Source organism: Pocillopora damicornis, chromosome 6 (genome assembly GCF_964200805.1).
Source record: "Pocillopora damicornis chromosome 6, jaPocDami1.2, whole genome shotgun sequence".
Lineage (NCBI taxonomy): Eukaryota > Metazoa > Cnidaria > Anthozoa > Scleractinia > Pocilloporidae > Pocillopora > Pocillopora damicornis.
The window spans coordinates 9,560,001-9,577,583 of record NC_142675.1 but is presented as its reverse complement, the minus strand read 5'-3'; the positions used below and the strand labels follow the sequence as shown (position 1 = coordinate 9,577,583).

Genomic DNA, 17,583 nt, shown 5'->3' with positions numbered 1-17,583 from the left:
AAAGGATTTGAAGAGTTCACCAAGATCGAATGAGTTGGCTGAGAGAGGTCACCCTTTCTACAGTAACGAAAATGAAATAATAAAACAATTGACGTAAAATATGATTTTCAAGCACTACTGGAAGTGAGAGGCTCGGTTTGGTATCGAGTAATTAACTAGATGATGCTTTTTCAGAAATATAAACCAAAAGGTGCATGAATAAACCCTTTGACTCCCAATTTCTGATCATAAATTCTCTTCTCTGACTGCTATACATTTACCTGTAAATTAGTAACGAGAATTTGGTGTTAGGTCAAGATATCAACTTCAACCTGATAAGTTTGAGTATTCTTATTTCCTGTTTGCTGTATAACGTGTTGATTGTACAGGGAGAAGTTATTTGTTCATAATTTCTGAGAGTTGGAGAGTTAAAAAGAAATACTTGGCGCAAGTGATAGGAAACCGAGAAATCTCAACTACAGGAAACCGTTCGCCCTTCGTTGTTCGCTCTTCGTTGTTCGCCGTCCGCCGTCCGTCGTCCGCCGTCCGTCCTCCGTCCTCCGTCCTTCGTCCTTCGTCCGCCGTCCGTCCTCCGTCGTCCGCCGTCCGTCCTCCGTCCTCCGTCCTCTGTCCTCCGTTCCCTGAAATTTGTTTATACGCTTTCGACCTTGCATTTATTTATTTATTTGTTTATCCAAGCATTTACTGGTTTAGTTGTTTTGTAACTTTCTTTTGGCTTACCCGGCTGAGATGGTAAATTGTACAAAATGGAGGCTATTTAAAACTAATAAACAAGGACACTGTATGTAAGAAAAAATCAAGGACTTAAAAAACTCCAACGACAGTAAATCCTAAAAAATTAGTTTAAATTGCTTAATTGGGTTAAAATATTTGATACTGCAATTTGGTAAATTTAGAACAGGCCAAAAATACTCATCGATACTAGCCAAGCAAAAGTAGTCGTGATGTAATTTTAAAGAGTCACTGAACTCGTCTGAAAATAAAGAGTAAATGACCTGGTCATGCTTTTATCAACAGGTTCCCCGCCTGCAAGCCAAACGTGACTCTTATTTGCATTTATTATTCAGTTCTACCTGTCATGGTCAGACTACAGATCAAAAGACAAAACGTTCTCGTGGAATTGATTTCTCCGCAGGAGATCGTAATACACTGCTTGGATGATCCTGTGTGCGGCAGGAAAAGAAATTGAAGAGGGCTCGGGACAAGACAGTCGTACCAATCTATTCTCGCCTAAAGCTCAACGGATCAGCCCTGATTAGAGAATAATGAATTCGACAAAATTGAACACCTGTGTCTGCAATTTTATCGCAAACGTTCAAGACTCTACTTAAAATGAATTAATGTAAGGTAAAGTAAAGGGCAGTGAAAAAAAAACATTGTATCGTAAAATTCAGAACGAGACTAATAATACAATTAGTGAATAAATGAAGTAATCATTCAATCCAACGATGAATTTAATTTAATACAAGCAAAACTTGATTTTGATGACAGGGCTTGAGCAAAAAATTCTTGAGCAAGGGGGAAGGGGCTATTTACAAACGGACAGGCTTCAGCCAACTAGGCAGGGGGGAGGATAGGGGCATGCTTAGCACGACAAGTCTTTTTTAAAAGTGGGGGGGGGGGGCTGAAGCCCTCCTCGTCCCTCCCTCTACACGGTCCCTGTATGAGGAGTATACCGATAGGCGAAGCGTGAAGAATGAAGCACTGTTGAAGTCAAACGGGCTTAGAGCACTACAAGTACCATAAGAGTTGTGTTCCCGTTGAAATACGAACGCCATAGATTGTAACAATTTTGTGGACAAGAAAAAAATTGAAAGAAAGGAGTGTAGAAGGATGGCGTAGGACACTCGCCCTTTTTAGGAGAGGAGGCGGTGAGATGTGAGCGCGCAGGGATTATATGGAAAAAAAAATTAGCAATCGATTTATAGAATAAGAATGAGTAAAAATAATTTCTGAAGTCGTTCAAGTTATCATTCCTTTCAAAGTTGGCCATCTTCACATTTTTTCTGAAGTTTATTTAACAATGAATCGTTCACTTTGCAGGCTTTAGCCCAACGAAGTTTGAGACTGATATTTGCTAAAGATTTTCTCTCCAAAACAATGCGCCCTACGAGAGTAAGTGTGTAGAGACATCGGCTATAAGAAGAAAATTCCGAAATTTTGGTAGGGATACCACTCGTTTTTATTAAGACTCTTGATAGTCGATCCTTGATTTTAAGTCAAACACGATGTATCCTTATGTATTCCTTATTCTCTCAGGTATGTAGGTACTTGAAACGTTTCAAAAGATTATTATCAGAAGAGGCTACATTTTAAAGCATGTTTTAAAGGAAGGTCTCAGTGCGGTTAGCCGTAAAACGATTTAGTCGATAATCGTAAAAATTGACAAATTTTACCGGTTAGTCGTAAAGAAAAAGGAAATTGCAAAAAATTTACATTTTAAAGGCTTAAACGTATACGCCATCGCTCAAAAGCTTAGTCGTATTTAGATTCTGATACTGCACTGGATTACCACAATCAAGACTTGGTATTTTGAAGTCATTGTAAGACTGAGTCTGTCGTGGCCCGCACACAGCATTAGGGCCTGCGGAATAAAATCCTCTCCTCAAGACCAAGTTTCCTACTGACATCATGAAACTATTTTAGGTGGTACATCAGAAACTTTCATCTTTATTTTTTAAAGATAGATTTACTTCTGGAATTAAGAAAATAATGACCAGCTCTCAGTTGGCTAGTTAGCTGAGTTAGTAGAGCACTGCACCGATATCGCAGAGGTCACTACCGCTTAAGTAGTGTTCATTACTGCGAAGATCGCTTTCATATTCATTTCTTTAACCGCAGTTCAGATACATGTCTTTCATATATTTACAGTCATTGAATCCTCACCTCACGGGTTTATTATGATCCAACATAATGGACCAGCTCCCAGTTGGCTTGTTAACTTAGTTGGTAGAGCACCACAATGGTTACGCAGAGGTCATGGGTTCAAATCCTGTGCAGGCCTTATTTTTTTTCAGGCCTAATTTTCACTATACTGCTTAAGTAGTGTTAACTACTGTGAAAATCGCTTCCATATTCATTTAACACTTATTAACGCCACTGGTGCAAAGAAAAACTCTGGTCTGTTTAATTTCTGCGTACGTAACGGAAATATACCCGGAAACTTAATGACAGGTGTTGAAGGCCTAAATATAATAACTGTCGTATATGTAAGAAAGTCCTAAATGTAATAACAATTAGCCCTAAATGTAATAACAATTAGCCCTAAATGTAATAAGCCTCCAATGCAATCGTTTAACTCTGCCAATGCATTGTTGTCATAACGGACGTTAAAGTGACAGCTGTTACAACAAGCAATCCTCTCACCAGTATTCATGTCACATTGCGGGCTCGCTGATATCAATCAGCATGTTTTTATTTGCTAGACTTACGTCGAGAAGCATTGGCTGCAAACCGTAATACTGATGAACAATGGCATCAAATGACGGCCGGAAAAACAATGATTACGCGGACCAATGACTCTCCATATATTATTGGCTCAGACTCTTAGAGACAGCTGATTTTTACACGATGTTAGAGTGCAAAAAAATTGGATGAAATACAGAAGGACAACATGAGTGAGCCGTTCAATTTCTGACAACAGCTACTTGTGTCAACATGGCTGCAAACGACACAATCACAAACACAAATCTCTCCACCACGAATCAACACAGGTCAGTGTTTTTGTGCCCTGAACGTTTAAACCCCAACTCGGATTTAAACAGTATAACTTTCTCTTGGATATTAGTGGCCATAATATTTATTACCTGTCCTTTTACCGTTCTCTTCAACTCCTTGGTGATTGTTGCTTTGAAGAAAAGAAGAGAACTGGAAAAACGTTCAAATATTTTGTTATGCAGCATGGCAATCACAGATATCCTAACAGGAGCTATAACTATGCCGCTTTCTGCTACTTACGAGCTGTTGATATTAAGCCAGGTTCCATTTCAGGACATTTGTCCAATACAACTCTTGTTAAACAAACTAATGATCTTTTCACTGTCCACATCATCGTTATACCACTTAACTGCCATTGCGTGGGAGAGGAAAATGGCTGTAAAAAGCTGGATAAAATACAGGAACAATGTTACAGAAAGTCGTCTTACGGGACTTGCGATAGCTGCCTGGCTGTTTGGAGTTATCACACCGGGTCCACCAATTCTAATGGTGGTGGCTGGTGTACACCGCAAATTTATTTCCATCTGGCTCGTGGGAAAAATTGTTTCGATGATTGGCTGCTTAGCCGCCATTGGTTATTTTTATTTCATGATTTTCCTGGAAGTGCGGAAACGTGACCGAAATCAAATCAACCAAGTTGCCTTTTTAGCCAAAACTAGACTCGAAAGTAGGGTGGCCAAAACAACAGCTATGATAACCGTAGCAATAGTACTATCCTTCGTTCCATTCACTAGTACAGCCATTTTGGTAAATATTTTCCCCGCTTTCCGTACATATCCTGTTTACCGCTTCGCAGAAACGGTGGTGCAGTTTAATTCTTTAGTAAGTCCTATCATGTACTCGTACAGAGACAAACGTTTTCGAAACGCTATCCTAGAGCTCTTAGGCGTCAAGAAATTGCAACAACGAGTTGACGGTCGAAGAAATTTAAGAAGACGAGTATCCGTAGGATTGGTAAATCTAGCAGAACAAACACAGGGTACCCTAGCTCCACTCTCAAAAAGATCAGCTTCGGTTGAGCCTCCTAGAAATCCAAAGATGCAACTGGAAAGGTCTCTGTCCGATCCCACGCCTACCAAATGTGACAAAACGTGCAGTGTCCAGCCTAGTAAATTAAAGTTACAACAACGCGCGACCATTTCCACGACAAGCGCTGCAATCCACCATGAAAGATCGAAGTCTCATAGAACGCGAAAAATTCAAAGGAGAATTCATGCTGCCCTGTCAATTTCACAAACCAGTGTGGTATCGCCCAAAGGAATGGTGAATCCTAGCCGTGTATTGAGTTCCAAATCTTGGGATAACAGAGCTAAAGGAAACATTTCCAACAGCCGGCAGAAGAGTCAATTAAATGAAACAACACGACGACCGAAAACAGCGCCATCAAACGTCATCCATCCCAATGAAAAAACAGCTCAACACAAGGTTTTGAAGAAATCGGTCACCAATTGCCCAGAATGTCCTTTCTGAAGAAGCAAGATATTAACACAAACAGTGCAAGAGGGATGTAAAGGAATCGAACAGTTTTTTTTTTCCGATTTCTTTATTCGGTATTTTGTTCTCGATATTTTTTTATTTCTTTGATCGTCTTGAAATGGTGCTGCGAATTATGTTTTTTAGTTTTTTTTCGTTTGAAAGCCCTAGTAAGCTTAGAGAAGCTTAAATTTTTGGCGTAGTGGCAAGAGGAGGTTGGAATCATAAATACGGTGATACTCTTGAGAATATACTCGCTTCGTTTGCACTGTTTTACTTCGGAAAGAACATGGTATGACAAAAAATTGCCTTAGGAAACGATTGGCGAGCAAGTGAACTGTAACATTAGTGGTGCTCTGACAAATACAGAACTACATATTAATGTGGCGGCTGATCGAGTGAAAACATCATTTTCTAAAATATGGAGGTACGAAGCAATGATGATGTAGATAAAGTTGTATGAGAAAAAAATCGTTTTAACTATTTTAATCATCATTTAAAAAATTGGGAAACGGTGGGGGTTAAAGCTAAAAATGTTATGTTGACAGCCAAGTTACCATGGAAATAATTTTCATGCCCCATTTTATTTTCCTATTTTTCTAATGTTTTGAGCTTTATATATTGCCTAGCAACATATTGAAAGATTCACTCCAAAGAGCTCTACTCGCTTATCATTAAACAAATTAAGGCTAAAGTGAATTATAAACTGAAGGAACAATCCATTTATAAATTTAATTGATTACTCCTTTTAATTCTTAGAGTTACTGCAGATAAAGTGTCAGGAAATGAACGTTTTCGTTCATTGACGTGAAAAGGTTATCTGAACTATAATTCCAGCTGGTATTGATGGAAAAAATTCGTTTCGACTTCTTAAAAAAAGTTTCAAATTTAAAATTAGTAAGAGTGCATTTTCATTTTTAAATTGGTTCAACTGCATGCGGCACGAAAATCAGTGGAAATGATTTTATGTACCATTATGTTCCCTGGATTAATTTGTTCCAAAATAGTGGGAAATGTGAAACAAAAGCTTTGGAGTCTTTTTTTGAACATCTGTAGTTTCGGTTTTTTCCACTTGTTCATGTTAATCGTCACACATCTTTCGTGACACGACGGCGCAGACAGGAACAGGTATCAAACTAGTTGAGTGGTTTTCGCTGTAAGACTACAGCGCCGAAGCGTTAAAACGGAAAAGAAACACATAAGTCTTCTGGAAACGCGAATTGTCGAACGCATCAAAATATCCGCCCTAGAGGTAGTTTGAATACATTTAAAATGCATAATATAAAATTACAATTTCCTCGATGGTGATTGGTTTAAAAACTCCTTTTTCCAACACTAATTCACATGAATTGTCGAACGCATCAAAACATCCGCCCTCGAGCTAATGCTTTATTTATCAAGATGCCCATGCGATCTTGTAATCGATGAAGCCATGAAAAAGGCTACCGACGGATATCAACTCTTGATAGTTTTATGAGAAAGGCTGTTAATGAGTTTAGGTCTTTGGAAATCTTTGACGAAACCGCCAGAGTTAATCTGATGCATGAAAATAAAATCAAAATACCACTAACCCCTGTAGGTGAAATTTTACCGATAGGAAAGTATTTCAATGAAAACGAAGATCACTTACAACGGCTTTTGCTTTCTTATATGAAAATAATACTTTTTTTACAAATAAACTTTTTTTTTTTAACTTTATTGGCGATTCCCCTCCACACGCTGTTATCAAAACAGTTATTTGAAACGGAGAGTGCTGATATCAATTTTTTGCTATCTTATTACTTGCACGTTTTTTAGTGAGTAAAGTTATTTCCCACAGCAAAGTGGGTGTTACAAGGAACTCATTTAAAGTCTCCACTTTAATGAATTAAGGTAAGGTAAAGTAAAGGGCAGTTAATAATAACACTGTATCTTAAAATTAAGAATAAGGCAAATAACGCAGCTAGTGAATAGATAAAGTAATCATTCAATCGCTCGATGAATTTTATTTAATACAAGCAAAACTTGGTTTTGATGACAGGGCTTGAGCAGAAAATTCTTGAGCAAGGGGGGAGGGGCTATTGACAAACGGATAGGCTCCAGCCAGGGGGGAGGAAAGGGGCATGCTTTGCAGGACAAGTGTTTTTTAAAAGTGGGGGGGGGGGGGTAGGGCTAAAGCCCTCCTTCTCGTCCCTCCCTCTGCACGGTCCTTGTTTGAGAAGTATTTTATTTATTTAGTATGATAAGCGAGGCGTAAAGAATGAAGCACTGTTGAAGTCAAACGGGCTTAGTGCAGTACAGGTACCTATAAGAGTTGTGTTCCTATTGAAATACGAACGCCATAGATTGTAACAATTTTGTGGACAGGAAAGAACATGAAGGCACATGTAAAAAATTGAAAGAAAGGAGTGTAGAAGGATGGCGTAGGATAATCGCCCTTTTTCGGAGAGGAGGCGGTGAGGTGTGAGCGCGCAGGGAGTGAATGGAAGAAAATTAGTAAGCGATTTATAAAATAAGAATAAATAAGAATAATTCCTGAAGTCGTTCAAGTCTAAATTCCTTTCAAAGTTCGCCATCTTCACATTTCTTCTGAAGTATTTTTAACGATGAATCGTTCACCTTGCAGGCTTTAGCATAACGAAGTTCGAGGCCCTAAATGTAAGAAGCCTTCAATGCAGTCGTTTAAATCCACCAGTGCATTGTTGTTGTGGCGCACGTTAAAGTGACAGCTGTTGCACTAAGCAATCCTCTAACAAGTATTCATGTTACATTGCGGGCTCGCTGATATCAGTCAGCGTTTTTTTATTTGCTAGACTTACGTCGATAAACATTGGCTGCAAACCGCTGTACTGATTAACAATGGCATCAAATAACAGCCGGCTAAACAATGAGTACGCGGACCAATAACTCTCCGTATATCAGTAGCTCAGACTCTAAATTACAGTTGAGTTTTACACGGTTTGAGTGCAAAAAATTGGATGAAATACAGAAGGACAACATGAGTGTGTCGTTCATTTTCTGACAACAGCTACTTGTGTCAACATGACTACAAACGACACATTCACAAACACAAATCTCTCCACCACGAATCAACACATGTCAGTGTTTTTGTGCCCTGAACGTTTAAACCCCAACGCGGATCTAAACAATACAACTTTCTCTTGGATATTAGTGGCCATAATATTCATTACCTGTCCTTTTACCGTTCTCTTCAACTCCTTGGTGATTGTTGCTTTGAAGAAAAGAAGAGAACTGGAAAAACGTTCAAATATTTTGTTATGCAGCATGGCCGTCACAGATCTCCTAACAGGAGCTATAACTATGCCGCTTTCTGCCACTTTCGATGTGTTTATATTAAGCCAGGTTCCATATGAGTACATCTGTCCAATAAATTTCTTGGCAAACAAACCAATGATCTTTTCACTGTCCATGTCATCGTTATACCACTAACTGCCATTGCGTGGGAGAGGAAAACGGCCGTAAAGAGCTGGATAAAATATAGGAACAATGTTACAGAAAGGCGTCTTACGGGACTTGCGATAGCTGTCTGGCTGTTCGTAGTTGTCATACAGGGTCCAACAATTCTAACACAGGTGGCTGATGAAGATGGCAAATTTCTTTCATTGTGGCTAGTGGGAAAAATTGTTTCGATGGTTAGCTGCTTGGCCGCCATTGGCTATTTTTATTTCATAATTTTCCTGGAAGTGCGGAAACGTGACCGAAATCAAATCAACCAAGTTTCCTTTTTAGCCAAAACTAAACTCGAAAGTAAGGTGGCCAAAACAACAGCTATGATAACCGTAGCAATAGTACTATCCTTCGTTCCATTCGTTAGTACAGCCATTTTGGTAATTTTTTCCCCGCTTTCCGTACATATCCTGTTTACCGCTTCGCAGAAACGGTGGTGCGGTTTAATTCTTTAATAAGTCCTTTCATAAACTCATACAGAGACAAACGTTTCCGAAACACTATGCTAGAGCTCTTAAGCGTCAAGAAATCGCAACAACGACTTGAAGGTTGAAGAAATTTAAGAAGACGAGAATCCGTAGGATTGATAAATCTAGCAGGACAAACACAGGGAACCCTAGCTCCATTCTTGAAAAGATCAGCTTCGGTTGAGCCTCCTAGAAATCCAAAGATGCAACTGAGACGATCTCTGTCCCATCCCACGCTGACCAAATGTGACAAAACGAGCATTGCCCAGTCTAGTAAATTAGAGTTACAGCAACGCGCGACCATTTCCATGACAAGCGCCGCAATCCACCACGAAAGATCGAAGTCTCATGGAACGCGAAAAAGTCAAAGGAGAATTAATGCCGCTCTGTCAATTGCACGGCAAACCAGTGTGGTATCGCCCAAAAGAATGGTGAATCCTAGCCGTGTACTGAGTTCCAAATCTAGGGTTAAAAGAGCTAAAGGAAACATTTCCAACAGCCGGCAGAAAAGCCAATTAAAGGAAACAACACGACGACCGAAAACAGTGCCATCAAACGTCATCCATCCGAATGAAAAATCAACTCAACACAAGGTCTCGAAGAAATCGGTTATCAATTACTCAGAATGTCCTTTCTGAAGTAACAAGCTATTAATACGTCAGAAACATTAACCATCACCTTCAAAGAAAAAAAAAAACGGTGCAAGAGGGACGTATAAGACTCGAACAGCTTTTCTTTCCGATTTCTTTATTCGGTATTTTGTACTCGATGTTTTTTTATTTGTTTGATCGTCTTGAAATGGCGCTGCGAACTGAGTCTTTTAGCTTTTTTTCGTTTAGGGAAACTTTAAATTTTTGTGTAGTGGCAAGATGAGGTTAGAATCATAAATACGGTGATATTCTTGAGAATATACTCGCTTCGTTTGCACAATTTTACTCGGTTAGGAAAGAACGTGGTATGACAAAAAATTGCCTCAGGAAACGGTTGACGAGCACCTGAACTGTAACATTAGTGGTGCTTTGACAAATACAGAACTATATGTAAATGTAGCGGGCTGATCGAGTGAAAACATCATTTTCTATAATATGGAGGTACGAAGCAATGATGATACAGATAAAGTTGTATGAGAAATAAATCATTTGATTCATTTTAATTACCATTTAAAGAATTGGGAAACACCGAGGATTAAAGCTAAAAATGTTATTTTGACAGCCAAGTTACCTTGGAAATAATTTTCATGCTCCATTTTGCTTTCATATTTTTCTAATGTTTTGAGCTTTAGATATTGCCTAGCAACATATTGACAGATTCACTCCAAAGAGCTCTACACGCTTATCATTCAACAAATTAACACTACAGTGAATCATTCTTAGAGTTACCGCAGATAAAGTGTCAGGAAATGAACTTTTTCGTTCATTAACATGAGAAGGTTATCTGAACTCTAATTCCAGCTGGTATTTATGAAAAAAAAAATTGTTTCGACATCTTAAAAAAAGCTTCAAATTTAAAGTTAGTAATGGTTCATCTTTAGTCTTAAATTGGTTCAACTGCATGCCGCGTGGGAATCAGTGGAAATGATTCTTATGTACTATTATGTTCCCTGGATTCATTTGTTCCTGAATAGTGGGAAATGTAAAACAAAAGCTTTGGAAAGAGTCTTTTTTTGAACATCTGTAGTTTCGGTTTGTTCTACCTGTTCATGTTGATCGTCACACATCTTTCGTGACACGACGGCGCAAACAGGAACAGGTATCAAACCAGTTGAGTGGTTTCCCCTGTAAGACTACAGCGCCGAAGCGTTGAAATGGAAAAGAAAGGCATAAGTCTTCTGGAAAACGCGAATTGTCGAACGCATCAAAATATCCGCCCTTGAGGTAGTTTTTTATGCATTTAAAATGCATAACATAAAATTGCAGTTTCCTCGATGGTGATTGGTTTAAAAACTCCTTTTTTTACACTAACTCACTCGCCAAGTTCAGTTGTTATCGGACAGTTTGTTATGGGACAGATGAGTTATTTATGGGACAGTTTGTTATCAGACAGTTTAATACGCCAACCACATTAAAGTTGCAGTTAAAATCAGCCAATCACATCCATTTTGATTGTGGTCAATGTCAGAGCGACATCACACAATGTGCGCCTCCTTTGCGTCTTTTAATTCAAATTTATTTTCCCTTTCTTTCATATCTTGGCTATTCTTCTTTTCACGGAAATTGTAATTTTCATGATTAATTGGTAATAAGACTTTGTGTCGTCCAATTCGGTCTATAATCATATTAGGGATTACAGACCGAATTAGACTCCAAGCAGTCCTATTACCATTGCAAATCCTAAGATAAAAACTGTTTACTAATACCTAAACTTAAAAGCTCTGCCGAAAAATTAGATTGAAAAAAAGCGAAAGAGCGCAGCGAATGGAACATTCTGTTTAAGAATAAAACTTAAAAGTCAGTAATTGCACGATCTCTGGAATGAAGTTTTACCTACAAGTTTCAGGAATTTAATGGGACTCGAACAATTCAAATTACTTATAGATCTTAGAGGCCATTGTATTTATCATTTCCACTTTTACCGGGCAACATGACTAAAAGTATTGAGTGACTAGACTCCGCTTTCGAGCGACAGTATCGAGCGACCTGACTCCGGTTTTGGGCGACATGACTTTAGGCGAGATGACTCTTGGGTTACTAGACCGGCGACCATTAATACTGAACTAGGCTTCGTTTTTGTATGCTTCCTGCAGTGAGTATGTCGGAGTAATACAATAAAGTCTATATTAGGAACATTATGAGCAATTCACGAAAGGGTAAATACTGTAGACAAATCGAAATTTGTAGTTTTTACATACAAAATATTTTGACATCATTCAGTTGCTTTGTACAAGAGTCTGCTAGCCTGTTTGCGGCATACGTGGGAAAGGCAGAAGTACAATAATTGCCAATTAAGCCATCATCTTTCAGTCCTAGTAGCTTCCTTCAAGATTCAGAGTCTGTGTAATTCTATACAAACATACTCCATGGTAATACAGATAGCCGCAGAATGACACTAATCTTTGACCCCTTCATTTGCCAAAAATAACATCTTCCCTCTATGACTGTAGGTGTAAAATGAAGGCCGGTTGCCAAATGATTCCCAGCTCCTGAAAATAAGGTGAAATCACAGAAAATGGTAAAGTTCAAACTCCAATGACATTATAACTGAACAACAAGCAGGAGCTTAGAGGAGAGTGAAAATTTCTCCCCACTTCTCACTCCAAATAAAAATTTTCACGATCAAAAAGCAAATTTTTCTAATTCCTAATTGAGAGACCATCTATTTCTTTGCTGGCTCTTGAGGAAAATTAATATTTACAATACGACAATATCCAAGGTGTGAAAATTTTCTCTCTTTCTAAGTCTTGACAGCACTTGACTGATTAACAACTGAAAATTCTCAAGGGAATTTATCAAATGACTAAAGATAGGAAGCAGCTCACATTAGTGATTTGCCACAAAAATTTGCTTGTAAAATGCAGTGGTTTAATTGCACAGAGGTACAAAAAGCAAGCTGTCTGATTCTGTCAAAGCTTACTGGATTGTATAATATATATGGAGTATGGATACCACACCATTAACCCTTTAAATCCTAGGAGTGCCTAGCATCTAATTTCTCCCTAAGATATCACCACTGAATCACACAGTGATGTCATGAGAATAAAGGAAATGATCACCAACAAAAGAACCTTTTTTATTGGTAAACAAATTCTCCTTGTAAGCATCTTAAAAATGTATAAAGAACAGTTTGGAGAATATGCATACTGATGTTAGGGTGTTGAGTTAAAGAATTCAGAAATTCCTTCTGCACAAGTTCATTTGCTTTTATAAATGCACCAATCCAACTTTCTGACATGTACAATGCAACAAATTTTGGACTCACTTGTTGGCCATCTCTGCAGCTGCTCTAATTTCTTTAAATTCTCCAGCCATATGAGCCACACCCAAACAGCCTATGATCAGCCCTACAATGCACTGAATGCAAACCTGCAAAAATGACAAGTTATAAACCCTTTAAATCCCAGAAGTGATGAAACTGTAACTTCTTCCTATAATATCCATACATCATCCTACAAACAGGTATTGGGAAACCACCAAGTTATCAGGTAGAAGTTGTTCTCTTGATCTGACACTAAATTCTCATTAATGATTTACAAGCAAATGTGTAGCAGCCAGAGGGGAGAATTAACAATCAGATCTTGAGAGTTCGAGGGCTAAAAGGCTGGAGAACAATAACAACTAGGTTAGTAATTATGTATACATGTATATTTTATTGACCACTCCTCATATGGGGCTCTTCAGGGCCATTATACGAACAAATTGAAACATTTTGAAGAAATATGGTGTTTAACCCTTGAACTCTCAAGATCTAATTGCTCATTCTCCCCTCTAGCTGCTACATATTTCCTTGTAAATTAGCTATGTGTATTTGGTGTTAGATCAAGATAACAGCCTCTAACTGATAGGTTTGAGTGTTCCATTACCTGTTTGCTGGATAGTATACAGATCTTACAGGGAGAAGTAACATGTTAATCGCTTTTGGCAGTTAAAGGGTTAAAAATTTCTGGTGGCAGGAGGCAGACCAGTTGGCTACATTGTAAATAAAGGTACATCCAAGGAGTTGAACTCAGGACAACTGAAAACAAATCCAGTAAGAAGCAGAGCAGAGGGCTTAAACCTAAGACCACTAGTTTACCAGCTTAGAATTTGTCTTGGGGCAACAAAGTTCCATTGTTGGGTGATACAAGTGTTTCTAAAGCAAATGAATAAAGGGAGAAAGTTTGTAAAGAAACTGAAGTGCTGTGTCGGTGGGAGAGTATACCACGGTAATTTAGTACTATCAACTGAGTTGATAACATAAATTGGCCACACTTGAGAGGTTTAAAGCTGACATTTAGAGCATAAGCCCTACATCAGAGCAAATGGAGGAATTGAGGGAGAAAATGGAGTTATGCTATTGGTAGGAACATGGTAACAAAAAAAAAAACACAAGAATAAATAAGTTGATATATACACTTGCTAAAACAGGCTTTACTTACATCAGGAGGCAGGCCAGGAAATTCTTCTTCCAGCAACTTGTAATAAGTTCGACCTGAAAAATCAAAACATTTAACTCTCACAGTTACTTTGCTGTCTGCTACAGAGTAAATTTGATAGTGGAGTGGTTGAAAAACAGCATTACCATTTGTTAACCTGTGAAGCATTATATTTAACATCAAAGGAACAATAAGTTATTATTTGAGAGTCACTGTGCATACTTATGTTGAATGTTTTGAACATACATTTTCAGGAAATCATTCATCACCCGAACTACTATATTTCAATTCTGTTGAGCCATGTCAAAAGAAATTTTGTCAACACCTTTTCAAAAAGAATTTAAAGTACCTAAGGTATCATTTTTTGCAGCTTGCGTGCTCAGTAAATTTAGTGGCCCTTTTTGCCATAAGTAACTGATTCAAACAGTAAAATTCTTTCTTATCAAAGAAAGAAAATTCCCTCAAAACCTCCATGATAGGCAGATCATATCTATTGAGATATTTCTGCAGGGAAAAGTTTTGATTTAAATCATGCATTGGTGGATCCCACTGTCAAATTATTTTGAGATGCTTATTGTCTTTTGTAGTGTCACAGCAAGAACTGAAAAAGATTAAATCTTCAGATCTACATAATTTGTTGGTTTACGTGATAAAATGCTCTTTCTTCAAAGAAAAAATATTCCTTTAAGTTTCGTGATTAGCAGATCACACCTATCAAGATATTGCAAGGAAAACTTTTGTTTTTAATTGCACCCAAGCCTGAATTGATAGTAAGATGTTTATCTTTTTCTGCTGATTTGCAGACATGTAGTGTCACCACAAGAATAGAACACACACATGTAAATGTAAGGCACTGGTGTCTATACAGTAAGCTACAAATCACAAAAGGAGAGAACTCAACTGAGAATGTAGAACTACCAAGATACTTCAAAGCAAGCAATAAATAGCACTGGGAAACATCAGGTCAAAATTGGGTCAAGATTTGAATTCTATCTTTACACTCACTCACGCACTTGTCTCAATGACATACATGTACAAGTATGTGGCTTTACCTTCTTTGCCTCCTACAGGAGGCTGTAGCTATGAAAAACTATGAATAAAAATTGTTGGCTAGAATTGTTCAGTTAGCTTAACAATACTTTGAACAGCCCAGCACAGGGCTTTACAAAGACACCTGATAAAAATAATTTTTCTTTTTTTTTCTTTTTACCCTACATGTACAAGCCCAAAAAACCATATGTATGCTTTCCTCACATGCATTCAACTTTAATTCTGAGTAATTCCCACATGTGCTGATTAAAACTAGTTCAGACCAAACGCTTACAGCACCCAAAGAGCAAAAGCAAGTATTTTATAGTTCCACCTGCAATCAAGGATTCATTATCATGTGGGCAGAAGTTACTGTGCACATCAGGTTACATGTCCCACAATATTGCATACAAGGGTTGAAATGCATGATGAGTGAACTTCAAAACTTTAAAATTATGAAAATATACCAGTGAAAAATAACTACTATTTTTTTTTTTCTCGATTAGTTGATATGTTAGGGTTAAGGTTGCCCAAAGTTACCGATCAGGGAGAGAGAGAGCAATTAATTAAGAATGTCACATCACGTTTTTTGTGTGTTGTCTCCGCCTGAACTGGTCTTTTAAGGGTTAGTACTAAAACTTTGATTATTTAGTCAAAATAATAGTCAAATGAATTAACCAAAGAATTTTGAAGAACCAGAACTGGGGGGCGAAAAAGCTGAAATTTGTATGGCTGATCGACATGACCGCGGTAATTGCCTGTCTCATAAAACACATGAAACACATAGAAAACACATCGAAGACCATCAATGGTACCAATACTTACATTGAACTGCTGAGTAACCGGCATGCAATATAGCAGCCAGGCCAAAAAAGACTAAAATACGACCAATGATTACCATATTAAACTCATCGACGTGAGCACGATTCTAAACTCTGACCGCCATTTTTCCTTCAGACACCGACTCACCTGCCCATTCATGTACTTATCATCAAATTTCGCTTACTGAAGCTACCGCTGATAGGACAAGCCTGCGTTCCAAAGATGGCCCCTCCGCGCGTAACAACTAAGAAGAAGGATGACTCGAAAGATAATTCAGTGTCATATGAAGGGGATTTCTTTCAGTTCTCTCCGTTGTTTATAAGCATTATAATAATATTTCTTATGATCTTTTTCTGGGTGAGTGTCGATTCTTGTGTTTTTGTGAGAGACCACTTGGGGGCGAGCGAGTGCATATTTCTCAATCGGAGCTCACCTGCTTAAACTGATCAAAAACAACAAGGAGCAACAAAAGAGCGTCAGAGACTCGCAATAAAACTGTGTACGAGTTTTCTAACGAGGAAATTATTCTATCCATATCGATAAGATATTTTGAATTACTACACAACGTACTAATTTTCATGTCAACTTTCTTGCAGTTTGTTTGCTACAACATAGATGTGGTACCTCTGCATTCCATAGGTCCATTTGGCACTTTTGTGTCATATTTGGCCAAAAATCATTTAAAACTTTTGAGGCTCGGGTAAGTAGACTGAAATAAACAGTTGTACATTAGCTGAACTCTCTAATTATTATTATTATTATTATTTGAATTATTACTGTTATTATCATTGTTATTTTACATGTTGCAATATGCTAGAGAAAGAGAGATAATAGAGAAGAGTCCTGGAGATTCCAAATTTGGTGACTTATGCCAGCCCCAATTTCTAATCCCACCTCAGTCAGCCCCTTGCCTTAAAATGGTAAATCATCAGGATTATAAACACTAGCCTCAGTTTCAGGCATCCAGTTTTTAAAAATCAGCAAAATAATTAACAGGGAAATAGTTGCAGTGAAGCCAAAAAACGAGGAAGGGTTTGGGTCAGAGCTTCAAACCCAGTCCCCCATTGTTATTTTCTCTCTTTGCTTCTATCATGCTGTTCCCTATTGCTAAGTCTTACTTGTAATGAATGAATTCCTAGAACAGGCTTTGTGAATATGCATCTTGTTTATCTGTCTTGTGTCATGCACTATAAAATCTCATTGATCTCATTGATCTCATTGATCTCATTGATCTCATTGATCTCATTGATCTCATTGATCTCATTGATCTCATTGATCTCATTGATCTCATTGATCTCATTGATATCATTGATCTCATTGATCTCATTGATCTCATTGATCTCATTGATCTCATTGATTTCATTGATCTCATTCTTTGTACTTCATAGTTTTAGATTTGCAGTAATAGCCCATTTGTTAGAAGCTGGATTTGCCTACAGGATTAGTAGGTGAGAATTGAGTTCTTTGAATCAAAAGTAACTCCTTGTTGTTATTTGTTGATGTAGCCATTAATGTAATAGCATTTTTCTTTTAAAATCTAGAAATTTCTGTCTGAAATAT

The 17,583-nt window shown here is 37.9% G+C and overlaps 2 protein-coding genes and 1 pseudogene across 2 annotated transcripts in view; 2 read left to right on the top strand and 1 right to left on the bottom strand.

The window, feature by feature from the left end:
- Positions 1-8,097: 8,097 nt before the first annotated feature.
- Positions 8,098-9,338, top strand: LOC149043836 (trace amine-associated receptor 365-like; annotated as a pseudogene).
- A 1,794-nt stretch (positions 9,339-11,132) lies between these two features.
- On the bottom strand, positions 11,133-16,184 carry LOC113677315 (ER membrane protein complex subunit 5). Its single transcript, XM_027194111.2, has 4 exons — positions 16,027-16,184; positions 14,176-14,228; positions 13,020-13,123; positions 11,133-12,243 (listed from the first exon to the last, which is right to left on the bottom strand). Exons 1-4 carry the CDS (start codon positions 16,100-16,102, stop codon positions 12,150-12,152), a joined length of 327 nt encoding a protein of 108 aa, XP_027049912.2. The 5' UTR covers positions 16,103-16,184; the 3' UTR covers positions 11,133-12,149.
- Positions 16,185-16,219: 35 nt separating this feature from the next.
- Positions 16,220-17,583, top strand: part of LOC113677309 (transmembrane protein 254) — a 3,623-nt gene continuing 2,259 nt past the window's right edge. Inside the window, exons 1-3 of the mRNA XM_089210122.1 lie at positions 16,220-16,380; positions 16,620-16,723; positions 17,412-17,471. Of these exons, the coding sequence (XP_089066248.1) occupies positions 16,246-16,380; positions 16,620-16,723; positions 17,412-17,471 (299 nt within the window). The 5' untranslated portion in view covers positions 16,220-16,245. The remainder of the gene's footprint in view (positions 16,381-16,619; positions 16,724-17,411; positions 17,472-17,583) is intronic.

Excerpts from the sequence above, each read along its gene's own strand:
- LOC113677315 (XM_027194111.2), bottom strand. The coding sequence starts at position 16,102 with ATGGTAATCATTGGTCGTATTTTAGTCTTTTTTGGCCTGGCTGCTATA. Across the intron at positions 14,229-16,026 it reads CGGTTACTCAGCAGTTCAAT|GTCGAACTTATTACAAGTTG; the intron begins GTAAGTATTGGT and ends TTGATTTTTCAG. Across the intron at positions 12,244-13,019 it reads GCTGCAGAGATGGCCAACAA|GAGCTGGGAATCATTTGGCA; the intron begins GTGAGTCCAAAA and ends CCTTATTTTCAG.